A 27608-nucleotide genomic window follows, 5' to 3' on the forward strand; every position below is an offset into this window, starting at 1 on the left:
GGAATGTACTTTAAGAATTTGCCTTAGGACATTCCCTAAAAGAAAGCCAAATCCTATTAGACAGGACATCCTGTGATTCCCCCAGTTTATGGTGACCAGGCACAGTTGTTTTTTTTTTTAAGGTGATTGCTTCCTTTCCAGTTAATAAGATTGTCCAGAAATGCTGATGATCATATGACTCTTAGGCAACATAATTTTATCAAAACAATTAAACCAAGAAATCACCTGAGAATTCATGAGTTGGGATAAGGCCCAAGTCTTTTGCCTTTCCTTCAGTGAGATACAGATGATTTAGTGACTGTCAGCATTTAAATGACCACAGTCCAGTGGTCTTAAAATTCTGCTTGCTGAAAATCAGTCAGTAATCACGCACTTATCAAACACCCCATATGCCTCTGTGCCCAGCTCTATGTGACTAGATGCTAGGGATACCCTCCACGCCCCCCAAAAAAACCCAATAACACCTGGCTCTGCTCATAAGGAATATGGGCATGGGGTGAAGGGATGTGTGTTTAGTGTGTGTGTTTATTCAGAATAAATACAAAACTATTACAGAGTAGTTGAATGTAAGATGGAAGAACATTACTAATGTCAGTAAATAATTAGTGAAGGAATTAGTGTGTTAGTAAGATTAAGGGTCTAAGAATGTTTTTGTTGGGGTTTTTTCCCTTGAATTTACTGGAGTGATTTCTCATAGTTTTGAGTTCCTAAATCAGATTTGTTTTTGAATTCTAGAAATCAGATATACACAAAGAATTTTTTTAACCTCAGCAATACTAGTTAGTCTCACATACTCTAGACTAAACTCAAAACCTCTTTTTCCCATCTCCCTAAAAATAATCTCAAGGCTTTAAAAAAATGAATTGGATATAATTATGTTCAGTTGTTTTAGTTGTGTTTGATTCTTTGTCACCCATTTGGGATTTTCTTGACAAAGATACTAGAATTGTTTGCCATTTCCTTGCCCATCTCATTTTACAAATGATAAAATGACGGCCAACAGGATTTAAGTGACTTGGCCAGGGTTACCCAACTTGCAAGTGGCTGAGGCAAGATTTGAACTCAGGAAGATGTCTTCCTTACTCCAGGTCCAGCACTCTTTATCTGCTGTGCCATCTAGCTTCCCACTGAGTATAATTCTGCTTCCAAATCAAATTCAGTAGGTTATTTCATTAAAGCTTTTCATACATTGTGAACACTATTAATTGATCTATATCTTTCAATAATCAGTTATCCAAACTGAGTCAAGCATTCTAAGAGCAGCATGTCATGAAAATTCTGTAGAGATTATTATTCACATTTATTATATTACAGCATAATTTACTTTTTCAATATTACTATGAGCTCACAAACTCTGAATTATAGAATTTGAGGAGTAAATAAAGAAGTCTTAATTTTTTAAAAATTCCATGCCTGCATTTCCTCCCTCACCAATTTTTTTCCCAAGTGGTATAGTATCTTTGTTTCTTCTACCTCCTTGCCTCTTCCCTTTTAGTTTGTATCTTCTCATAGTTTTCTGTATTTTTTAGTTCTTATCCACCAAGTGAGTCTTTTTTACATATTTGTTACTTATTTTTATCTACGTGTATATATATGTATATGTATATCATAAATAAATACTTATTTATCTTGTTCACTTTTCTCTATCTCTGTGGCTGTGTCTGTCTCTGTCTGTCTGTCTGTCTGTCTGTCTCTCTTTCTTTCTTGAGTGTCAGTGCTGGGATGTGGAACTCTATAGTTCGAAACACTTTGCAAAACAAATTGGGAGGAGAGGAAAAGTCCTGATCTACTGAAAAATCTCCAATCCCTGTTTCCAATCACATATACTTACAAATTCTTTACTTAGAATTCAAAGATCTCTGCATTCTGGAACCATCCAATTTTTCCTGTCTGATCACACTCTTTTACTCTGCATACTCTACATTTTCTGGCCAAATCAGAATACTTGTTCTCCACAAGCATGTGTAAAGAGATTTAAGATGTAGGAAGGGGCCAGGTTGTAAAGGGGTCTTAAAAGCCTTCCTTAAAGACTCAGAGGATTCTGGAGGGTAGTAAAGGGCTCCTGGAGCTAATTGAGTAGAGGCATGACATAGCCAAACCTGCCTTTTAGAAAGATGAATTTAATTGGGGAGAGAGATTCTTTTCAGGAAGACTAACCAGCAGGCTATTAAAGTAGTCGAGATACAAAAAGATGAGAGCTTACACCAAAGCAATGACTCCATGAGCAGAAACATGAGGAATTATACGAGAAATGTTGTAAAAGTAGAAACAGTCTTGGAAACAGATGGGATATTTGGGGTGAGCACAGATAAAGGGTCAAAGATGATACCTATTTATTAAGCTAAGAGTTACTGGAGTATATAGCAATAAAAGTTGGAATCACACTGCATAATAATTGTGTCACTATATATATATAGTATATTAAAAGTATGTTGTATTATATATTTTATATTATTTCAATATTATATATTTATTACATTGTTATTTATTATATATAAAATGTTATATACAAAAGTAGAAGTAAATAGAACAGTTGATCAATACATTGTCACACTCCATATGTATATTCTTTAAGAACCTATATACATTTCATCTCAAATTAAACTAATTATCTTCTGCCTTGAAATTGGCCATTTCAACAGCAGAGTATAATATAGGTTAGCAACAGCCAAACCACAAACTCAGGTGGTTTTGAGCCAAAAGTTTACACAGCTACGTGGGACCATTAATATTGTACCTGTTTCTATACACTTTTCTAAAAAGGTATTAAAAATATAAGTCATATGGAGCAGCTAGGTGGCTCAGTGAATTGAGACCCAAGCATAGATACCGGATGTACTGGGTTCAAATTTGACCTTAGGCACTTCCAAGCTGTGTAACCTTCAGTAAGCCACTTAATATCCATTTCCTAGCCCTTATTACTCTTCTGCTTTGGAACTGATACTTAATATTGCTTCTGAGATGGAAGGTATAGTTTTCATAGATATAGATATGACATGGGTAGAAATTATATAACATATCTTACAGCTAAACTCACTGAAATATTTTCTCTTTATTAGTAGTTTACACTTTCCTCATCCTGTTAATGGGCTTAATTTTACTGGTACATCCTTTTCTATTTCCATCTCAAAATGTTCTCAGAGAGTTTAAAAATGAATTTTACTGTTATGTAAATATTGCCCTTTGGATAGGCACAAGTCCTCTAGGGTAATACTCCCAAAGGGTTATTGTTGTTGGGTTTGTTTTTTTTTTTTATTTCAAAAATAGATTTTGCTAAATATGTAGCCAAGATACTAATCGGGTACTCTGAAGTAAGTCTTTATTAGGGCTGAAAAGAGTTACAAGCAAGGAATGATGTGCAGGGTCTTTGTCCATTTTTACCAAGCGACCACAAATAGCAATTTGAAAGACCCAAGGAATAAAATATGTAGTCACTGGAAATGTTAAATCCAGTAATTCCTAAAATATCAGCATGGTTTATATGTTACAGCTGGCAGATTAGTGAGCCAGAAATCTTTCCCAGCTTGAAATCCAAAGGCTAGTCACTCAAATTTTTTTTTCAGGTGTCTCCTTCAAAGAAGTTTAAGTTAGGTGTCCACTTTCATTAGGATGGGAATAGAAAATGATGCTTGGTAAAATTGAGGAAAGAGAATAATTTTGGAAAGAGTCTCCTTTGTGGTTTTTAAATTCACTTTTTTTGCATCCTCATATCATTCTAAATACTCTGCTCAGTTCTATTCCTTTTTTTTCCTCCATCATGCTATACTCAGAGGACTGGCTTCATTGATAGGCAAAATAAACATTAAACTGTTGATATGATTTCAGGACTCCAGCAAGTTTTTGCCTTGCTTACCTCTCCCATCCCCAATTTCCCATTTTCTTTCTGAAATTCTTCCCAAAGTTTCATTCCTTTACCTTTTAGTGTTTGTTTACTACAGAAAGCAAATTCCTCTAGGAGGGGTCATCCTGAAGTTGTTTTCACTTTCTTACTTTTTTAAAATAAGAATTCTTTCTTTTTCAAAAGCAGGTTTTATAAAATGATCTTGGGCACCTGATTTAGGAAGTGAATGGTTAAGGAGACAATAGGGTACAGAACTGAGGGGGGGGGGCAGCTGGGTAGATCAGTGGATTGAGAACCAGGCCTAGAGACAGGAGGTCCTAGGTTCAAATCTGACCTCAGACACTTCCTAGCTGTGTGACCCTGGGCAAGTCACTTGACCCCATTGCCTAGCCCTTACCACTCTTTTGCCTTGGAGCCAATACACAGTATTGACTCCAAGACAGAAGGTAAGGGTTTAAAAAAAAATAGAACTGAGAGGCCAGGGTACCAGATGACATATTACTCATTGCAAACTATGGTCTAGAGTCTATGCTGACATCATGGTCACCTCCCACCCGGGTACTTACTCTGAATGCTATCATATATAGCAGGTTTCCAACAGTGACATATTGTCTTTAGCTTCTCAGTTGTGGCCAATTTTCCCCCCAAAATTGATTGGGTCATTACAGATAAAAAGATGAGTGTCTATTATAAAGATTTTTTTTTTTGCCAGTTGCATGGAATAACAAATTTCCACATAAGTTTCCTAAAGTTATAGGATCCAAATTGTCTCCCTTTCCTCCCTTTTCCCAGAGGGGAAACAGTTCCATCTGGGTTATACATGTATTATCATGCAAAATTTGATGAGTGTCTAAAAACTTGAAACCTAGTGGGAGTATTGGGGTCTTGTCGGGAGGGACCAAGGGAAGAAGGTGGGGAGCTGAGGATTAAAGAATATGCTGAAAGTGAGCAGGAAGACTTGGTGCTGGCCAGGTATCCCAAGAAAAGAGGCTTGTAGAATTAGTTATTTGGTCTTGTTTTCTAAGAGTGAGATTCTGTTCATAAAGTGTCTTAAGCCAATCATTCATTTCTGCTATATTGATATTTAGGACAATATAGATATAGGTTAATATCTATATTTATACCTTTATGTAGATAAAATTTCTTATTAATATAAGTATTTTAGTTAGAAAGATAATGTATGTCTTTTTTTTTTACAGTATTCTTAACCTTGAGATAAAGACATTCATTTCTCATCATGTACTCAAACAACATTGGGGGTGAGAAGGGTAGAAAGCAGGAAGGGAAAAAAATAAGCATTTATTAAGTATCTACTATGAACCAAGCACTATGCTAGTGCCTTACAAGTCTTCTCTCATTTGCTCTTCACAATAACCCTGGGAAAGATTATTTTACAGTTGAGGCAGGCAGAGGTTAGGTGACTTTCCTATGGTCACACAGCGAAAATCTGTGGCCAGATTTAAATGGAGGTCTCCCAGACTCCAGGTGTACCTCTTTAGCCACTGTGCCACATGGTTACAGAAGCAAAAGTTGGGAATCACAGGAGGAATTCCCTTTAGAATTTAAATATCCTTCTTATCCTTGGACGTTCTCTATCCAGCCTTGTTGGAAGCTTTCTATCAGTTTATGAAATATTGTGGTTTTTTTGACATTTCCGTTCTGTTATCAGCTAATCAGAATGTCCTTTCTGTCTTTGACCTTTTCCTTTTTGTAATCTCATCCACTCCCCAGGCTTCAGTTATTATATCTATGCAGATAACTGCCAAATCTGTGAGTCCACTGTCCAACCTCTCCCTAGGACAACAGTCCTATGTTTCCAAATCTTTGCTAGATGTTTCTACTTATGTCTAAAACTTAATATGCCTAAAATAGAAATCTTTATCTTTCAAATCTTCCTTTCCCCTTGATGTCTCATTTTCTCTTGGTATCTCTAACATTTTCCCAATCTCTCAGTCTTGAAAAACCCATGGATTCATCTTTTCATCTTTGTTTCTTCCTACTCCTGCATGCCAGTTAGCAAAGTTTATTTATTTAGTTTATTTCTACAATAGTTCTCAAATTAGTCCCTTCCTTCCTTTCTCACTCCCAACTGCTCTAGTTAAAGCCTCGTCTTGTTTGATCTCTGGATAGGCTCCTAACGGGTCTTTCTGGCTTCCCTTTCCCAATTTGTTCTTCACACTATTCCCAGTGTGATGTTGTATGTGCATGGTTCTGCCCATGTCCCTCCTTTATTCCAGTATCGTTAGAGCAAAGATGCCAAGCAAAGGCCATCTGGTCTTCCAAAGACCAAAGTAACATGTAATTGGGAAATAAAATTACAACAGAACACTTAGTATTATTCTATGGTTTTCCAAGGCAGTATCTCACAGGGATCCATTTACTGGCCCCTTTTTCTATTTGAATTTGATAAAACTGCTTTAGAGTCTTCCCATTTCATGCCACTTGCTACCTCTGTGACTTCAGACTAGTGAATTCCCCTCTCTGGGTCTCAATGTGCTCTTTTTTTAAAAGGGAATAGAAATTGAGGTTTCAACTTAATGATCTCCAATGTCCTGCTCAACTCTAAATCTAGATCGTTCGCCATAAATGTGACCCTGGGACCATCAGGAAACTCAAGACTTGAGTTCCAGCTCCTGCTCTTCCCTAGTTGGACCATCTTGTGAGCAAGCTTGCTAACCCATTGGAACTTCCATTTCCTCATCTGTAGAATAGGGATGAGGATAATAATTCCATCACTTTCCTCATGGGCATATTTTAAGGAATGAATTTTGTACTTTATTAAATACCATATAAATATAAGCTAATGACATTTCCTTTCCCATGCCCCAGGATTGTTAACTTCATGATGTCAGGGAGCCAGGGACTGCTTTTATTTCTCTGCACATAAGAAACACATAATAAAGAATGCTATAACAGATTTGGATTAGATTATTGTGTAATTTCTTCTTTAAAATCATGAAGAAATCTTTATTCTTAGTTTAAACCAAACTAAGTTTAAAAATAACTCTTGTTTAATAGAATTTAGAATCTTCCTCAGATAAAAAGAGCTTAATATCTATAAGAAAAGGACTTTTGGAAATTGGAATTGGAATAAACCTGATGAGTGAAGGAGAAAGATAATGGTCCTCCATCTTCAAATAAGATTTTGTCATTTATGGCTACATTAATGAACAGTCTGAGGAACTCTGCACTTGAGACCAGGTGACTTTTGGCCTAAAGAAATTGGTATAATTTTTGTTTTGTTCTTCTACCAGAAAGAACTACTAAAGTAAAACCAGTATTCTAAGTAGAACAGGAGTTGTTAGGGATGTAATACATACTATCACAGGCAGGAATTCCTTTATTAGACCAAAAAAGCAGACAAGTGAAAATCATAAATAAATTCTGAAGTATTTATGAGATGATATTTTAAAAAAGCAAATCAGTTGATGATAATGGAGAAACCTGAATTCAATAGACTTAAGTTTCCACTTCTGCCTCAACCAAAATCACATCAGCTGTAGCATTTAATCATCTTTGAAGGTTTATATATGATCTCAGTTTGATAATAGTGCAGGCTAGTAATGAGGTAAAAATAAATCATTAATTTTTCATTAGTTTGTGTATTTCAGCAGAAAAAGAATTTTTCTTCTATGTTATTTAAAAAAATAAATCAGATTACATTTTATGCCATTGCACTTCTCTATATCTGTTCATGAAGTAAGTTTAATCACTGAATCTGTTACCCTAAGGTAAGTATTTCCATTCACCTGGTAGTCATTACCAAAAGAAATTTCAGTGTATATGAATTGTAAATTTACCCTAGTTTTGTACTTCCTAACCTAATTCAGTGGCAGAAGTATAAAAAATGTCTTTAAAAGTAAAATTATTTTCTTTTATTAGGTCTAGTTTAAGTCTATCTCTATCCAGAAAGAAGAGAAATAGTGAGATGACTGAATTCACTCATTTGAATGATTTATGCATATCACAGTTTCTCTGCAAACTAAAGGAAAGCCTTAATTTATTATTTTAAATGAAACTCAGTAAAGTTAGTTTAGTATGTCTCCAGGGAGATGTTGTGTTATTGTCAAGGCTTGTCTCTGAAGGGCTATATTTTTCTTTTTCCATTCCCCGCCCAAATAAATTATTACTTCTTTCTTTTATATGCTTTTTTTTCTGTCTTTGCTCAATTTCCAGGTCATGAATAATGAGAAAGTGATGAGTAGAGAACTGTCTCCTGAGATATTCCTCCATTTGAATTATATATCTCAAAATTTATATTCCCTCCCCCACAATACATGCAACATGAACTGTATCTAGAGAATATCATGGTCATCTACAAGTAGAAAATTTTGTTAAAAGGGGGAAATATAAGTGCTGCTCACTGCTAATAGACAGATCATTGGAGACATACATAGAGATGGAGAAGGAAGAAAGGGAACAAATATTAAGTGTCAGGCACTGGGCTGAGTACTTTGCAAGTATTATCTCATTTGATCCTCACAGCAACAGACTTCTACTATGAAGAGAAGTCTAGAAGAAGCCATTCAGGCAGAAAAAAATTGTATATTGTAAATTTCAACTGAAAAAAATGTGTTTAAATGAAACATTTTTATATAGAATCACCATTTACCTGGTAGTCACTACCAAAAGAACTCAATGTCTAAGAAGAGTCAATTTACCTTAGTTTTTTATTTCTGAATCTAATTCAGTGAAAAAAAAACATCAAAAAGGTGTTTAAAAAATAAAATAATTTTATTTTATCTAAACTAGCTTAAAACTTTCTCTAACCAGAAAGTAGAGAAATAGTAAGATGGCTGAATTCACTCATTTGAATGAATCTATGTATTTCATAGGTATTTTCCATACCTTTTCGCCCCTCCCATGATTCTCTCTTCTCAAGCTGAGAATTTTACCTCCTATTTCATTGAAGAAATTGAGGCTTTTCAGTGACTTGAATTTAGGCCTTCTGATTCTGAATCTAGGTCACTTTCCTCTACAAAATGAAGCAGCAGATAGAGCAGATATTTGCTTTCTTTCTAAGCAAGTCAGAGATTTAGTTATCCATTTATTTTTTTCTTAGACACAAACAACAAAATAAAACCCCACCAGATTTAAGGCTGTAACTCTGGCCCAGTGGAAGCCCTCCTGGCAAATAATACATCTCTTACTGAAGTTCCAGAATATAAATATATATACATATATATATGTATATATTTTTATATATTTATACATATGTGTATATATTCATTCAAACAAAAGTAACAGGAGTTTCTCTTCTATAAAATTGATAATATATTTTGTAATCACATGAATCACAAACAATTGTCACTTGACTAAAGTTGAAGATAATTTCTGCTTCTGGCTGTAAGGCAGTACAATTCATCATTTGATTATTGCAAACCAATATTTGCCCCCTGATTTTTATATAGGTGGAAAAGCAGGGGTAAAGGGCAGAGCTGAATAGCCTTGCTCAAGGTCTCACTTAGTGTTCCCCTTACCTCACTTTTTATTCCAACTGTCTAATGCACTTGTAATATTCTGTTATTCCATTGTTACTTGTGTTTGTATCTTACACACCTTCTAGATGGCAAATTCCATGAGAATATGGATGTTTTTATCTATACTTCATTGACTACTTCAACACCTAGCATAATAAGTGATCATTAATTTTTTAATTGAATGATTGAATTTTGGAGAGAGGACAGGGATGTAGACTGGACTTGAGAGTCATCTGAGCAGAAGTGATAAGTAACATAATGGATAGAGCACCAAACCTGGAGGCAAGAGGTCCTGGGTTCAAATTTGGCCTCAGATACTTCTTGACTGTGTGACCCAGCAAGTCACTTAACTCCCCATTGCCTAGCCCTTTCCTCTCTTCTATCTTGGACCCAATACTTAGCATTGTTTCTAAGATGGAAAGTATGAGTTTAAAGAAAAAAAGCAAAAGAGGTGATCATAGAAACCATATAAGTGAATATTATTTTCAGGTAGTAAGTGAAACAGCAAGTATCATTTCCAGTATTTGAACTCAGGGATTTTGACTTCAAATCAAGCATCATTTCCACTGTCTGGGGGCACCAAGAAGTTAAATGACTTCCTAATAGTGAAATAGCTAATATAAATAGGAAACAGGACTTGAAAGACTTACTCCAAGGCCAGCCCTCTCTATCTACCATGTCTCAGTTGCCTCTAAATGTATTAACAAAATGCCACAAAATAAAAATTCAACACTTCGGTTTCCTTTCTTTGCAAGGGTGTTGCAGAAAAGACTTGCATACATCCCAGATGCTAGACAATTCACTGTTGCTTCAGGGTAAACGCATGGTTAAGGATCCAAAAATAAGGATAAATGTTATGAAGTGTGTTATCAACTGCCCTCCTGCCTTCTCCTAGCAAGTTATTTTTTTTTAAACAGGAAAGAATTCTTTTAAGATTCTTCAATATATAAAAATAAGTATCTTAAAGTCATATGTCATTTCTTCCACAGAACCCCTTTGAACTAGGAATAATGTGTACCTTACATTTTAAAGTCAAAGATCTTTTAAAAATAGAATTGCATAATGATCCTCTGGGGAAACGCCAGGGCTAGAACCAGTGCTTCCTTATATATTATTAGTTGTATATCCATGTTTGGCTTCTTGTATGATTTATTTGATAGCACGTGTTTCCTCCTTTCCAAAAATATTCTTCAACAACTAAAAACAGTATCTTGTTTGGAATTACAGAACACTTATTAGAAAAAAAGATCCTAGTGTTTTCTATATTAGATTATGTAGTAATAACTGCCCAAAATTGATTTCATGGTAATTTTGCTTATAGGTAATTTTAAATAAATGTATTTAAGTTCTGAAATTTTTTAAAGCTTCATTGCATAATAGCAACCTGAATCAATTTGGGTTAATATTCCACATTGAACTGCTCCAAGCTTAATCTTCCACCTATAAGAGTCATTTCTGAAATGTAAAAGGGGGAAATAGTATTTTTTGGAAATGAAAATGGGCTGCTAATCTAACATCATGAGATGATGTAATTGGGGTTGTTTTTCTAGTAGCTGTAATGAGTTTTGCTGAGCTATCCACAAATTTGCCTTGCAGCCCACAACCTGTAGTTTACGAGATGATTGGGCAAATACAGAAATACAATTAGTGGGTAGGAAATAAAAGAAAACTAATAGTCCCATACAGTGATAAAACCAAAATCTGCATCCTGAGCACGCAGTTGTAAAATATTTCAATTTAAAAACAAGCATACAGAAACTTAGATCATTGTTTTCAATTCTTATTAAATGATGAAAAGAAAATCAAATAAATGAATTCACCTAGATGGATGTTGTCACTAACTAAAGAACATTTTAATGAGTTTTCTTGTTTTAATTCATTATTTAAGTATCACTCCTTAATTTTATTATGTATGTTGCAATACACATTTATACTTGAAGTGGAGGCTGATTAAGAAATCTTTCTCTGTGATGGATACCCAAGTTTAGAATCTTATACTATTTATTTGCTGACATGCATTTTCATCCCTTCCCCAGAAAATTCTGTAATGTCTAAAAAATGTATTTCCAATCTTTAATAATATAACATTTATCAAAGGGAAAATTGAGTCCCGAAAGAGCTAAAAACTGGCATGAAAAGAAATTATTAACTAAACCCAGCCATTTAAGAATCAAATGAATCAATAGGAGAAAAAACCAGTAGTTATCTAAAAAAATGTAAATGCTTTTTATTGTATAAATATGCTTTTAAAATGGTTTCCTCTTAAAAATGATTTGTGACTCTTATTTCTTATACTAACTTTTTTTCTCAACAATAACATAAAATCCTAATAATAGTTCTCTAGGACAGCCAACACAGTAGAAGTGGAGGAAGAGAGTAAAGGTGTGACAATAATAAAAGTAATCACTAATCCAGAGACTAAATCATATATAACTGAAAAGTGGGAAAATATAAGTGTGTAAGAGCCAGGTTTTAATGAATTTAGTGAGAGATGGAGACATAAATTCATTCCTAAAACCCTTAGTGGGTCTTCCTTAGGACATGGCAGGGTGAGAAAACAGTCACTAATGAGCATGATCCCTATGTTTTGTTGACCTATATTCTTCTCCCACCAATTGTACTCCCGTTTATAACTTTGTTCTTCCAGGTCTTAGAGACTGTAATTTCTGGGTTCATCTCGGCACCATACCCATGTATCTGTGTAAGCTTTTGGCTCAAAACAACCTGGGCAAGTCACTTAATCCCAATTCCCTAGACCTGACCACACTTCTTCCTTGGAACCACTACTTAACTATCAATTCTAAGACAGAATGCATAGGTTTAAAAAATAAAAAAACTTCATTCTTGAACTGTTTATTATAATCCCTTTTTAAAAATCTTGGCTGAAGGAATAAGGAATTGTTCATGTAGAGCAGTTTCATGTAATATTAAATGCAAACTTTTTTTCAGCTATATTTTGTTTGCTTTGTTTCATTTCCAGGGCTTCACCTAGGGTTATATCTGGGGCTTTGTCCCAGGGCACTGAAATTTAGCGTGCTGGCAGCACTTTTACTCAATCCATATGGATATGGTGCCTAATTAGCCAGATTAATTAGTTAAAACAGGAAGCTACAATATGGCACTATTTTTCCCTCTAGCAGCCACCACACAGATCAGCCCTGTCCACACAGCTAGGTCTGCCTTGCTCTATTCAATATTGAGGTGATGCTCAGAGTCTATAATTCTCAGAGTTCAACCCCATCCCAGTGGAGTGGTACCCCAGCACCCAAGATTTCCTCCCCCATTCCCAACTCAGCTCATCTTTAAAAGTTGATTGGAGGATGCTGCTTGCCAGACCACATTTTGTTGTGCTTGCCCCAAGCAAAAGATTTAGTTATGATTCGATTCATTTCAAATCTCCTTCACTAATAAGAAATCTTTATTGAAGTTTTCAAGGGAGATTGCAATAGAAAAAAATGCATTATATAATTACTATTTCATTATATTATACATATATATTACTATTTCATTACATTATATAAATACTATTGTATTTTGGTGTTTTCTTACAATCTGTCTTGTACCCAGTTCCTATGAGACTTAAAAATTACTATCTATTTTTCATTGTTGCTTTCTACAGACTCATCTTCCTCTTTGGTTAATTTGGAATTAACCTACAATCATTTAAATCATGAGTCTGGTTTATTTTATAGATTTCCATTTTTTGGTTGATGGTCAAAGGAAGAATGAATGCATAAATGAATGGGTTTATTTTTAAATGGTTGTTTATACAGTGCTGTAAGATTTACCATGAACCCTAAAATCATAAATTCATATATCTTAAGCTAGGAGGCAGGCCAGAAGAAATGTATCCAACTTCCTCATTTTATGAATGAGAAACCAAGGCCCAAGGAAGTTAAATAATCTGCCCCAGGGTCCCCTGGATAGGAAGCATCCAAGGGAAAATATAAGCCAACATTTCACTGCAGAGCCATGACCATCTCCAGTCAACTACATTCATGCACAGTCCCCATTTTAAAGAGGAAACTAGTGTCCCTATGGCGTAAGTGGCTTATCATCTAGTCACACTGTGCATATTTCATCCACAATGGATTTCAGTTCAAGAATCTTTTGACTCCTAAGACCAGCAGTCCTATTATTGTATCCTATTACCTCTTAAAGAATCTTAGTAAAATCCTTCTTCAATCAACCATAAAACCAATGCCAACAACAGCATTAAGTCAAATACATCTACAGACCTATGTTTTCTCAGACTACAAACCACACAGTTTTTGGGGGGGGTAAGTTGTTGGACCTCTGTATACCATCCACAAGATCTCTTAAGAATAAAAACAACTATCTTTTTAAGTATATATGATTCTCAGCAATAAAGAGTCTATGAGAAATAACTTGGTTTCCTTTTCTCACTTGTATTTTGAGCATTCATAGCACTTCCACACTTTCCCTTATTTATTACATTTATAATTTATAGCTACAGTCAATTCTTATTTGTTCACATGTATATTTATAGCATGCACTGGCAGGAGAGCCAGTGGCACTAGAGAGAGCCTTCCTTCCTTCTCCCTTTCTCATTCCCTTCTTCCAGGACAAAAAAGAGAGGAGCATGTACTGATAGGAAAGGGTCCACTTTACCATAAAACTGATTTAAGATGTATCCCCTAAAAGGTACTAAATAGAGGGGTTCCTGGAAGGAAAAATTCACAAAAAGGAAATATGGGAGTGATTCATAGCATCCTAGATTGAGAGCTAGAAGAGCCCTTAGAGATAATCTAGTCCAGGTTCTTTTTACTAAAATGTTTTTGGTTTTATTTTTCCCTTTGTAGCAAGCTGCCTCCAAAAAAAAGGTCACAAGTCTTAAGGAAGTGTTAGTGGGTAGAATATACAGCAGAGAAGAGGATTTACCAGAAGTGCCTGAGGCAAGGGGAGAGGGGCTACCAAATGGGTGATGGGGCAATAGTGGCAGAAAACAGATGATTGAGCCAGAAGCAAGTGCTACACACAAAGCCATAATTTGTATTGCTATTGTTCTGTTGTGTTTTAGTCTTGTCTAACTCTTTGTGATACCATTTGGGGTTTTCTTGGCCAGGATATGGAAGTGGTTTGCCATTTCCTTCTCCAGATCATTTTATAGTGATAAAACTGAGGGAAACAGGGTTGAGTGACTTGCCTAAAGTCACACAGCTAGTAGAGTCGAGTCACATAGATTTGATGTGAAAGAGGAGTCTTCCTGACTTTATACCTGGCACTCTATACACTTTGTCATCTTTCTAGCCCTCCAGAGCCATAATTAAATTAAATCAATTAGAGCTTTTCCAGGATTCCAGCTTCTGCAGGGCTGATTTCTCACCCCCTTTCATGTCATTCCTGTGCTTCATTAGTCTTCTACGGTAGAAGCAGAGCAACCACATTTCCTATTCCTCCATTTCTGGGCTGCTCTTGCTACAGGTTCCATTTCTATGGGTGTGTAAAGATCAAATGATATGATAAATACATGGGAAAGCAAATTTATGATCTGTAATGTCATACCAAAGTGGGTTATTGTTATTTTTGGAAATTTAAGATACTACTACTACAAATATAGTTGTAGATTTGTTGTCAAAATTCCATTAATTAGCCATATTAATTAGGTGATATGAACATTTAGAAATGAAAGAATACTGTACTTCATAAGCCTTTAAAGTCCCATATAGATGTTTTAAATTATTATTATTATTACTCAAGACTCAGAAGGTTGTTCAGATGCTATGAGAAATCATATGATTGACAGGGGATATGGTCTTTTAAAATGCATGAAAGGACAATATCATTTGGAGGTTGAGTATTCAGTATGGTAAGACCATTAAAAATTTATTTTATGGGATTTCATAAGTAGCATGTTGGGCAATAATTCTATCTGTGATGATACTTAAGTTCCAAGAGAGGTTTATGAATGAAATTCTCAAAGATATATTGGGGTTTATATCCATAATTTAGGATTTTATCATCTTTTAGTTTAAGAAGGATATCAGAGTTCTGGGATAAAATTCTGCCCACTTGATATTGTCTTTCTAGGCAGTCAATATCTTCCTTGATCAGCAAGTCCATAGCCTTAAGGATAACCTTTATCTAATTTCTGGTAGCAATTACTTGAGCTTGTATCACTCCAATATATTTCTCTTGTTTCTATGAAGAAATTCTCTTGATTCAGCTATCTTTTTGATGCTTCTTTGTTGACATTATTGGTAGAATTCATGTAGGTGTCAATCATCGAGGACAAGAGAGCCTTTTGTTTCCTTTCTTGGACCATATCTATTTCATAGGCTTCATGGTCATTATTATCACTGTTTTCTTATTATAGTTCAGATGGAAATGGTCCGAGAGCAACCAAATATCTGGCAACATTATATTTGCTGTTCTGCAGATTGTTATGTGGGGGGATAAAACTAAGTGAATGCTTTTTATGATTGAATACAGTTTATTGGATTGTAAACATATTTTCTATAGACTCACTAAAAGCATTTTTAGGAAAACTAGTGGAAGACCCAACAACAGAGATAACTTATACCTCATTCCCTTCCTACATAATTTCAAAGTGTTCCCTAAGGCAACTATATTTTGAAAGCTTTTCATTCCATGTTATTTGTAGATTATTAATATAAGATATGTTGAGTTGTTAAAATAATTTTTATGTCACTGTTATGTCTGGGCAATAATAAATAATAATTGTACATGAAAGGTTGCTTCAGTTTTAATATGGTTTATTTGTAGAATTGTTTTATGAATTTTAAAGTAAACATATCTTTGTTTTTCCAGTTGGGGAATGGCGGTCAATGTGTATTCTACCTCGATAACCCAAGAGACTATGAGCAGACATGACATCATTGCATGGGTGAATGACATAGTATCTTTAAACTACACAAAAGTTGAACAGCTTTGTTCAGGTAAGAAATTGTCCCTAAAGTACTGACAGATGTTTGCTGAATCACTCAGAGTGTGCATGTACCCTATATTATACCTTTATAAAAAAAATGTGAGAATTGGCCCAAAAACTAATAAAAAAAAGAAATAAAAAAAACTAGGTCAAAAATGGAGAACATTATGAAAAAATTGGTTTATACAAGAATGAAATTATCCATGTATATACATTTAATAAGATAAAGGGCTAAGTGTAAAAGGAAATAATACAGATAAAGCAGAAGCAGCTTACAAAAAATTGGGTAACATCTTAGTTGAAGTTGAGTCAATTTTTAAAAACTAGATATAACTATCAAAGAAATAAAGGTAATTCCCTAGAAAAGCAGAATCTATTTTCTTTCATAAATTCAGATTTCTTCACTGAAATCTTTCTTGTCCTGATTTCTACCCTAAAAGCTTTAAATGGGGAATAGGACTATATCGTTGAAATAAATACATTAATAAAAACAAAGTAAAGTATAACCAGTTGAAACTTTAGCTGAAGAATGTTTCAAAAGTTGTCTTTTTATTGTCTTTTTCTACAGTTTAAAGGAACTTGTTTTAAGGAGTAAAATTAAAAAGAATTGGCAAAAACTATAATTATAATCTCCTCTTTCCATGGGCTCTCAGACTCCAACCCTACTAATTTGTCTTCACTTTGAGGTTTAACAACAATGAGACTATATAGATGCAAGATAGACCCTCTTAGGGCTGGCTTTTCCTTTCCTGGTAGTTCCTCCCTTATCCTCTCTTTTGATCAGTATATCTCAAATAGGGGAAATAGATTACATTATTCCCCTGCAGAGGTATTGTTGGGTTTTCCTCTTAGATGTTTAGTTATTGGATAGGAAGAGACTAATCAAGCCCTGTGAGTTCTGAGATAATGATTCAGAGATAACCAGCTGGGTTACCCTTCAGGAAAAGCTTAAAAAAAATTTAAAGCCCTGGTACCTAGTAACTACTCTGACAAAGTTAGTGGCTCTTTGTGAATTCACAGTCTGTCACAACGCTACTTGCAGAGACAGGACCATCATATTTCAGTGACCTTTAGATGTTTGTTTAATCAAAATCAAACACAGGGGTGTGTTTGAACTGCCCTCTTATAACTTCACTCACCTCTTTTCCTCTGGAAAGTCAAGGCACAAATTGGCACGTAGAAGGCAAGATTAGATTTTCCTATACTTTACTTTGGGGGAGAATATTGGGGTATGAAGATAAATCTGTGTCTTTAGAGGTATAGTTAGGTAGCTATGAGAAAGCGAGACGCAAGAGGGGGAAGAGGAAAAAAAGGAAATTTACAGAAAATTTCCAACTGTATTATAAAAGAAGCTTGCTATAGGAAACCTTTTATATATAACAAGCTTGACAAGTTCTTTGTAAAAATTGAAATAAAAGTAAGAGAGAAGAGAATCTGATATAGTGGGAGAAGCAGGATGTAGGAAAAATAGTACTATATTAGCAATAGGAAATTCTGGATCTGTATTCTCACTTCCAAGAGGCAACTAAGTGGCACAGTGGATAAAGTGGCAGACCTAACTAGAGTAGTGTCTTCCCCAGTTCAAATTTGGCCTCAGACGCATACTAGTTAGGTGACCCTGGGCAAGTCACTTAACTTTGTTTGCCTCAGTTTTCTCATTTGTAAAATGGGGTGGAGAAGAATATGGCAAATCATTCCAGTATCTTTGCCATGAGAACTCCAAATGGGCCATGAAGGGTCAGACACTACTGAAACAACTGAACAACAAAATTCTGTATAGTTTCACATAATTAAAATTTATCCACTTCACCTCACCTAATTCTTCCTCTACACCAGCAGGTATATTTAAAACTACAGGCATTTGTATATGTTTACATTTTTTAACATATTTTACAAATATTTTTATAACTATTCCAGTGATAAAATATCAACATCCTTTATATCAAATGGTGCAGAAAAGGTTTGGGGGTCCCACTCAACCATATTTCAAGTAGCATTATTGCAGTATTTCTAAAAATGGATTTTCCTAAATTTCAGATCTGTCCATATTACTCACTAAGGTGAGTCACTAGCTTTCAGAAGGCTCCTTATTCAGGAATCAGATATATCAGTCCCTTTGGAATTTAAAGCCCTTCACAACCTGACCTCTGCCTGCCTTTCTAGACTTGGCACACAGTCTTCCGTCTACCTCCCCTTCTTGCCATTCTTCATACATGACATCCTATTTTCCATCCCCCCCCCCCTCCATGCCTTCCCTTTAGTCTTCTCCCATGCTTGTGATGCAATGGCTCTTGACTTCTGCCCCTTAGAATCCCTGGTTTCCTTCAAAGACTCAGCTTAAGTAGTATCTCTTACATGAAGACTTTTATGACACTCCTCCAATCCCATCAGCTACTACTTTCTCCTCAAATCACAGTATATTTATTTTGACTATATATGCATATGTATAAGTATGTATATACACATGCACCATGTGTATATTGTTTTATATGGGTGATACATACATTCTTACACACAAATGGGTACAGTGGATAGAGAGTGCCTCAGACACTTAAAATACAGTTTAAGTCACTTAACACTGTTTGCCTCAGATCCCTCAACTATGAAATGAGGTGGAAAAGAAAATGGCGGGCTACTCCAAGGAAACCCCCAATGAGGTCTCAAAGAGTCAAACACAACACAAACCATTGAATAACAAAAATATAAACACCTGTTCCTTCTGTCTCTGAAACTCTGTATTTAAGGATAGTGACTCTATGATTTTTGTCTTTTGTGCCCAATGCCTAATAAAAGATCTAGCATATAGATGCTTAATAAATGCTAATTGATTCACTCAGTATCCAGTGCTGAATGAATGTTTTTTAATTGATTGATTTTGAGATTTTTAATGTCATGCTATGCTAGTAGTGTAGATGCACACATATGTATGTGAGAGAGAGAAGGAAACAGAGGGAGACATAGAGTGAGAGAGACTTTTTATGTGTTTTACTTGGCTACAAAATCCAAAGCCAAAAAGGATCTCAGAAATGATTAGTCCTATCCACTTATTTTACAAATGAAGAGAGGGAGATTCAGAGAGCTAAGTCACTTGCCCAAGGTCACACTAGTAAAGAAATAGATGTAGAATTCAAACCCATGTCCTCCGATTTCAAAGCTAGTGATCTTTCTGCTACACTATATTGCCTCTCTCTTTTCCTTTCTTCTCCATCTCCCAACTTCATGTAACTTAACCCTCTCCTTTTCTTCTTCCTAACTCTCCTAACAAAACTCTTGTTTTTCTAACTTTGTGATGCATGGTACTGATACTATAAATTACTAGTCACATATGTAAATATGTGTGTTATGTTCCCCTAAATTTTATTTGTCTCTCTGCCTACCATACCATTTGAGTACCTCCTTGTAAGTGATTATTCAATCCAATTTGAATAATTTCAGTTTTTCATAATGCTCCTTTTTTACATCTATCATTCTGTTACTGAATGATAGTTTGTTCAAATACTCGAAGACTGAATTTAATCTTTATTTTGATTTGATATTGCAAATCAGTGTATTCATTTCACTACAAAATCATTTTTTGTTTTGGTTCCAAAATACTTGTATTTGAATCCTAGCAGTGTCCCTTTGACATTTTTTTTAATTTCTTCCCTTGCTCAGAGACCTCCCCAGCTAATAATAAAATTAACATTAGCTTTTCTTTTAGTCCATAAAGAGCTAAAAGACAACATTTCATTTGTTTGGGTTCCATTTTCTTTCATACTTAGAGCTTTCATGTAATATCTCTTTTCCCTAAAATGTAGGCATATAACAAAAAAAAAACCCTTCTTAAAAGAAGGATGGAATAGGAAGATAAAACACTTGGAAATAGATAATAATAATAACTTGCTAAACAATGAAATTGACTCAGTATTTTCACCTAATATTAAAGTCTAGGATGTAAGCTTATGAGTTTTTTTCCTTTGAACATTAAATCTAGGGCATGAAGTCATTTGCATAGTAAGTTGCTTTCCTTTCTTATCACAAACAGCCTGAAAGTAAAAACAAAAAAGAAGCAAATCTAAAACCTAGATTGTGAGGCATTAAGAGATTATATCTCCAAAATGTATATTAAATCCAATAAATTAAGCAAGTAATCCTTGATCAATCTGATGCTTCTTTTTTAAATTTTATATTTTCCATGGATTGTAACCACATATAATATCAAATTTATTTAGCTTAAAGAAGATTTCAGGATTCGGTTTAAATGTTTTCTCCAAAATATTTGGAATCTGTTTGTCATTTCATATCATAAGATTCCTTTGTAAGATTTTATCTGACATAATTCAACAAACATTAACTAAAAACCTACTCTACGAAAAGGTATTGTGTTAGGCATTGGAAATATGACAATAAGCACAGTCTGGCTTTGGAGAATGATCTAGATTGCAAACAGGTGTCTAGGTGTGGGGAGAAGACAGGTAGACAAATCATTATGTTACAGAAAGAGTTTAAGAACCTATATGCCTTTGCCCTCTTTTTCAGCAAAATGTTATGAGAAATTCAGAGAGGGGTATTTTCTTTTCACTGGAACATCTGAGGGAGAAAGAAGAGTTGTGAATGTTCTAGGAAAGTTGAACCTTTGAAAAATAATAGATGAAAGATAGGATGGTCCCACTATTTGTTGATTTTTACTGTTGCCCTCACAAAGAGGGCAACCCAAAAGGTAAAGGATCTTTAAGTCCACTGAGGATCTACTTAAGGAACTGAGGCTTTTTGGCATGAAAAAGAAAAGACGGGGGGAACACACCAGCTGTCTTTAAGCTGTTGAAGAAGAATTGAGTGTTTTCTGTTTTTTCTCTAGAGGACAAAATTAAGAGCAATACATGGAAACTGCAAAAAAGTCTAATTTAGACTTGGTGTCAGGTGGAGAAATAAAGCCTTTCAAATATGTAGAGTTGTCCAGAAGTGGAATGAGCTCTTTCAAGAAATGATGGTGCCTCTTCTTTGAAGGACTTAATATAGATATGTGATGTTCATTTGCTGGGCAAGTTATAATGGGAATTTCTTTCTATTATGGATTGGACTATTAGCCAGTGAGATAATTTCTAACTTAAATTCTATAATTGTTGTGGGAACAATTTAAATATCATAATAGAGAAGGAAGGGGATGATGAAAAAAAGGGGTTTGGGGGGGGTGGAAGTCAATGCCCCAAAAAAAACAAAAGTCAGAAAAGTTTTTTTGCGCCTCTTTCCAAAGAAAATCTTTTTTTCCTTTGGCCTTCTCTCAGTCTTCATTCCTTTTGTGAAACAAATATTTGTCTCACCTGATAATTGTAAGAGTAGTACCAATAAAAAATCTCTATCCGAAAATAACAAGGCTTTTAAGGTGTCTGCCAACCTCATGACTCATTCCTATGTTTAATCTTATTAATCGACTTTATGTTTTTATGTTCTATTTTATGGTCAGTCTTTGTATATGTGCCATGTGCTGCTGAAAAGAAGGTATATTCCTTTTTATCCATATTTTCTCCAGATATTTATTAGCTCTAATTTATCTAACATTTCACTTCCCTTACTTCTTTCTTATTTATTTTTTGGTTCAATTTATCTAGTTCTGATAGAGGAAGGTTGAGGTTCCCCACTAGTATGGCTTTACTCTATTTCTTCCTTAAATTCCTTTAGTTTTCCCCTTTAGAAAGTTGAATGCTAATATACTCTAAAATAATCCAGGAGTAAATTTGTATATTTTCCTATTGATAGCAAAATTTCAGCCTTTCTCCTTAATTAACCAGCTTGATTTTCTACCCCCAGTTCAGTATTTAAATAAAAAATAAATGTAATAAGACAACAATGAGAAGCATCTTGCTGTGGTTGATGGAAAATTGGTCTCAAAACCTAGATTATATGGGTTCAAGGCCTAATTTACGTTACATACTTGCTGTGTAACTGATCAAATTACTAAGTCTCTTCCTCCTCTAAGCAACTCTCTAAGACTACAAATATATAACAGAGAAGATGCTTACCCTGCATTGGTGGAGAGGGTTTTATCACCTGGGAGTTCCCTGTACCAGAAGAATCAAAGGTCCAGTCCCTATGACTATTCCTTAAAGGAAATACTTCCTTTCCTAACAGTAGTTTATTTCTGTTTTCTTCTATGTATTAATTTTCCTTAGTCCCCTTAGGATCAGATTAATTTATTAATTAATTAAATTTATTATTTTATATAAATTAAATTAATTTATGATTTCACAAAAATAGATATTAACAATATTTCAGCTACAAGAATGTTCAGAGTCACTCTCCCTATTACAAGCAGATGACTTCTCTTCACATGGGAATGAAGTTCCATGCTACTTAATTCACTCAAGATAGCTGATAAAATCTCTTTGTAAGAATCCTCTTCATTCTTTCCAAACTGCTTTTCTTTAGACATAAGGAAACATATCTTTAGTTTCTCTCAAGCTATGTAGTCTTCAGATTTACTTGCCATAAAATTCTCTTTGTAAAAGCATATACCAAGAAAGAAATTTCTTCTCACCTTTTTTCTCTATCCCATAAATCTTCATAGAGTTAAACTCACTCTCCTTGATTCCATAGGGAGAAACATCTCTAAAAATCAGTCACAACTGTAGCTCTTCACATCTGTTTTTTTTAAAGACAGATGTTGGAAAGGAAACAGAAAGTTTTGTGGTTTTAAGCAAATTTGATCATAATAAGGAACAATTTAATCAAATTTGAACTCATAATTCCACGCCCAGCACTCTTTCTACTAGACTAGATAGAGAGCCGTCTGCCAGCTAAGTGGATATAGCTCTGAACCTGGAGTCAGGAAGACCTGAGTTTAAATATGGCCTCAGACATTTACCAGCTATTTGACCCTGGGCAAGCCCCTTAACCTTATTTTCCTCAGTTTCCTCATCTGTCTCTGCCAAGAAAATCCCAAATGGGATCACTAAGAGTCAGGAGACCTGGGTTCACATCCTGAATGTAGCACTTCCTAAGACCATAACCATGGCAGGGGGCAACTGGGTGGCTCAGTGGATTGAGAGTCAGGCCTAGAGATGGGAGGTCCTAGGTTCAAATCTAGACTCAGATACTTCCCAGCTGTGTGACCCTGGACAAGTCACTTAACCCCCATTGCCTAGCTAGCTCTTACCACTCTTCTGCCTTGGTATTAATTCAAGACAGAAGGTAAGGGTTTAAAAAAAAAAAGACCATAACCATGGAAACCACTTTCAGTTCTTAAAATAAGAATCATAACTATGAGTTTAGTCTCATTTATTGCATTGTCGTATTTATGTGTGATATGATTTTTGGTTTATTCGTGCCTGATATTTTCTGCTCCTGGCTATGCTTTTGAACTTGGATGCTTATGCTGTGGATGGAGGACCAGGTGCCCTTTAAATGTGAGATTGTGATAAAGGGGAGGCAGCCACTGGAGGAGGAAGAGAATAGAGAATTTATAGTAACTTGCTGCTCTCACTGAGAGTATGAAGTTACCTGTGCTGGTTACTGCTCTTGGCCTTGACTGATCGAGACGTTCCTGGGTACAGCCTGCTGTTTCTCCTTACCATTTTTGGATATGTACTTGTTAAATAAGTTGATCCCAATGTAATCCAGTGTCCTCAGTGCTTTGACTCTTCTGTTTACAGTGATGTCAGGAGGACAGGTTAGAGATGAAGTCAGTCCAGACCATCTATATTTAGTAGTAACTCATCATCTCTTGCACTGAAACCAAGTAATGAAACCCTAGCACTGTGCAAACTCTAGAGTTTCCAAAGCCTAACTCTCCTTATAATTGTTCATGCTACAATTCACTTTGAGTTCCACTTGTATGTGTGAATGGAGAAGTGGTCTGATAATCAGCTATCATATGTAGAATGTGATACATGGGGAGGTTTTTAAATTTTTTTCTTCATTGTTGATTTACATTCCTATTTATATTTGGCTTGAGATGATGGCAAAATTAGATTTCATTCTTTGGACAGAACCCATAGCAACTGGCAGTGGAGGCAGGTAGCCTATAAATACATGAGGTAGCAGGGAGCCTTGAGTCTAATTTGTTAAATTTCCTGTAGCTAATCTACCCATATTTCTTCAATCAACCCATATACTCTGTCTACAACATTGGATGAAAGGTATTTGATGCTGATATGTAGAGATTCTCAGATTCAACACTTAATCACTCTGAAAACTGAGAGCAAAACAATCTCTTTACTGCTTTCTGTAATGCTAATTAGAACCTTCAATTAAAAACTGGATTTCATTTTTATTTATTAAGTCAATTTTGAGTTTGTGTTCTTTTTTTGGACATACACAAGAACTTGTTCTACCAGACACTGAGCACCATCACTCTCATCTCTATGTGTACATGTTCTGTATTCCAATCAGAGATCCTGCTTAGATATTAGACTCAGACTGCCATGAGACTAGATACTTTGGACAACAAGTATGGCATGACAGAGTTGGCCTTGTGATTTATTTTTTTAACTTATTTATTAATTGTTAAACCCTTACCTTCCATCTTTGAATCAGTACTATGTATTGGTTCCAAGGCAGAAGAGGGGTAAGGGCTAGGCAATGGGGGTTAAGTGATTTCTTCAGGGTCGCACAGCTAGTAAGGGTGTATACACATTGCATATGCATAAAATAATTTCAGGGAGCTCTTAGAACTGGAGTAGGGCGGAAAACTTCTAAGAGTTTCTAAAAGCCAAATGTGAGAACACCTTGAGAGTACATGCCAGGTCTTGGGGGAATGGCTTGTATAGAAGCAGGAAGGGAGAAGGCATGCAATGTAGATAGACCAGTAAACAAGGCTGGTATGGCTGGGAGGCAGAGAGTGTGCAGGTGAGGCTGGAGCCAGATCCATCAAACAGAAGTTCATATTTTAGCCTAAGGGTAAGAATGGGGGACTAGAGCTCTCTGAGCAGGGTATTGAAGAGGTCAAACCTAGCTTTAGGAGCATCATCAGCATCTGCAGGGAGGAAAGTTTGGAGATGGGAGAAACTAGAACCATGTAAGCCAGTCACAATGGCAGTCTGGCAGGTGGTAATAAGGACCCAGTCTAGACTTGTAGCTGTCTTAAGCAGAGTTCAAGGGCTACAGGTGAGAGGAGATTTACAGTAGAAATGACAAGAGTTCTCAGCAGCTGTGAGAGGTGAGGCAGACTGAAATGGCTCGCATAATTCTGAAGTTGTGAACATTGGTTCACCAACACTATTTTTGGAAGTAGGGTGGTAGGCTCAAAAGAACTAGGGAGGCTATGGAGAGGAGAGGATTTGGGAGAAAAGATAATATATGATTTTAATAAGGATATGATTGGATATCTGTATTAAAAGTAAAGTAGCCTGGGACAGGACACAGAACAGTATCTCTCAACCTATGCTCTAAGGAACTATGAAACATCCCATATTGGTTGTTGCATTTTTAAATGAGTTTTATGTTGTTTGGTAACAGCCACTAAAATAATAACTAGAAAATTTTGCTACAAGGTTTCTGCTAAATTTTTTTTTTAATTGAAGAGTTCTACTAATGGATAGAGTCAGGTAAAAAAAGACCTAGGATAACCTGTGGCACACAGTGGTTGGGTATCCCTGGATCTTCCAGTACCTGCAAGCAACTCTAATACTTAAAATTTCAGAATAGTTGCTGATCTGCATTTGTAGAATGTTTCAATGGGAAGCTCCTTACCACAATAAAATTACAACTATAGACCCTCCCTCCCTGCTTCCCCACCCTACACCCACCAGACATAGAAATTTTTGCTCTGTCTTCTCATTGTTAACTATAATATATCTTATCTTTCTCTAACAAAAACAGTCCTTTTTGGGTGGTTTGTTAAACAACAGTATATTTGAATTGTACTTTATTTTTATGAGACAGTTGAATATGTGGTAAAGTCACATAGGAATTCTGATGATCTAAAATATTATGGGGGGGAAACTATGGAGAATAATAAGTTTTAAAATGAACACAATGGGAAACCAAGCAGACAAAATAAATAAATGAATGAAAAAACACTCATTAAGCATCTTACTTAAGTGGCACAGTGGATAAAGTGCTAGGCCTGGAGTCAGGAAAACTCAACTTCATGGGTTCAGATCTGGCCTTAGACCCTGGAGAAGTTGCTTAACCCTGTTTGCCTCAGTTTCTTCATCTATAAAATGATCTGAAGAAGGAATTGGCCAACTGCTCCAGGATCATGGCCAAGAAAACCCCAAATGTGGTAATAGAGTTAAACATAACTGAAAGCAACAGCAACAAATGTGTTAGTCAATGTGTTCTATGCTAGAGATCCAAATATAAACAGTGAGTCTCTACTCTCTGCCCTTGGGGAGTTTATATTCTTTTTTATGTACTTATTTTTTAAATTTATTCAATTAATTAATTTAGAATATTTTTCTATGGTTACAAGATTCATGTTCTTTCCCTCCCCTCTTTCCATCCCCCTCCCATAGCTGAAGCACAATTCCACTGGGTTTTACATGTGTCATTGATCAAGATCCATTTCCATATTATTGATATTTGCACTAGGGTGATCACTTATAGTCGACATTCCCAATATATATCCCCATCAAACCATGTGATCAAGCAGTTGTTTTTCTTCTGCATTTCTGCACCCATAAGTTCTTTCTCTGAATATGGATAGTGCTCTTTCTCATAAGTCCCTCAGAATTGTCCTGATCATGGCATTGCTTCTAGTAGAGAAGTCCATTACATTCGATTCTATCAGGGAGTTTATATTCTAATGAGGGAAGAAAGCACATATTGGAGGAAATTTTGGTCTGGGGAGTCTTAGGGATGGTTGTTGATCCATAAGGCAGTCAATTGATGGTATTGTTGCCTGAATGGAATTGTTGATTTAATGTCTATGTCCATAGTTCTCTGGAGGAGGAAGAAGTGGACTGGAAAGGTTATGAAGGACAAACTGTCCTGATGGCACAGGCAGGATCATAGTCACTCCTCTCCCCACATCTAATCACTAAACCTTCCACATTTTCTATTTCGGTGGTATTTTCAATATTTTCTTCTCAATCATTCCTAGTTCACCATGATAACCTCAGGAGCTCTACCCAGCTCCTGTCTTCTTCCTTCACACAACTGAGAGTAATCTCCCTAATGCACCAGTGGAATGCTCATTTATTTCCTTGTTCAGAAAACTCCAGTGGCCTTTTAGATTAAACTCAAAATCCTCAGCCTCTGTTTCTTTATATATAAGATGAGGATGATAGTACTACCTGCCTCAGAGGGAAGCAGTGGAATAAGTGAGAATATGTACAAAGCACTTTGTAAACCTTAAGGTTCTATTGAAATGTTTTCTAGTATAATTATGATTATCTTCATTATATCACATTGTTCTCCTTCCCACACTCTACATTCCAGCTAGGCTGTCCTACTGACT

At 35.4% G+C, this 27608-nt stretch overlaps 1 protein-coding gene across 3 annotated transcripts in view; it reads left to right on the top strand.

Moving 5' to 3' along the window:
• MAPRE2 (microtubule associated protein RP/EB family member 2) overlaps positions 1 to 27608 on the top strand; it is a 199917-nt gene that overhangs the window by 108288 nt on the left and 64021 nt on the right. For all 3 annotated transcript variants that reach the window (XM_007487153.3, XM_056823880.1, XM_001368917.5), the window contains one exon: positions 16114 to 16241. In XM_007487153.3, the coding sequence (XP_007487215.1) occupies positions 16121 to 16241 (121 nt within the window). In that variant the 5' untranslated portion in view covers positions 16114 to 16120. The remainder of the gene's footprint in view (positions 1 to 16113; positions 16242 to 27608) is intronic.

The sequence above is a fragment of the Monodelphis domestica genome, chromosome 3 (assembly GCF_027887165.1).
Source record: "Monodelphis domestica isolate mMonDom1 chromosome 3, mMonDom1.pri, whole genome shotgun sequence".
Lineage (NCBI taxonomy): Eukaryota > Metazoa > Chordata > Mammalia > Didelphimorphia > Didelphidae > Monodelphis > Monodelphis domestica.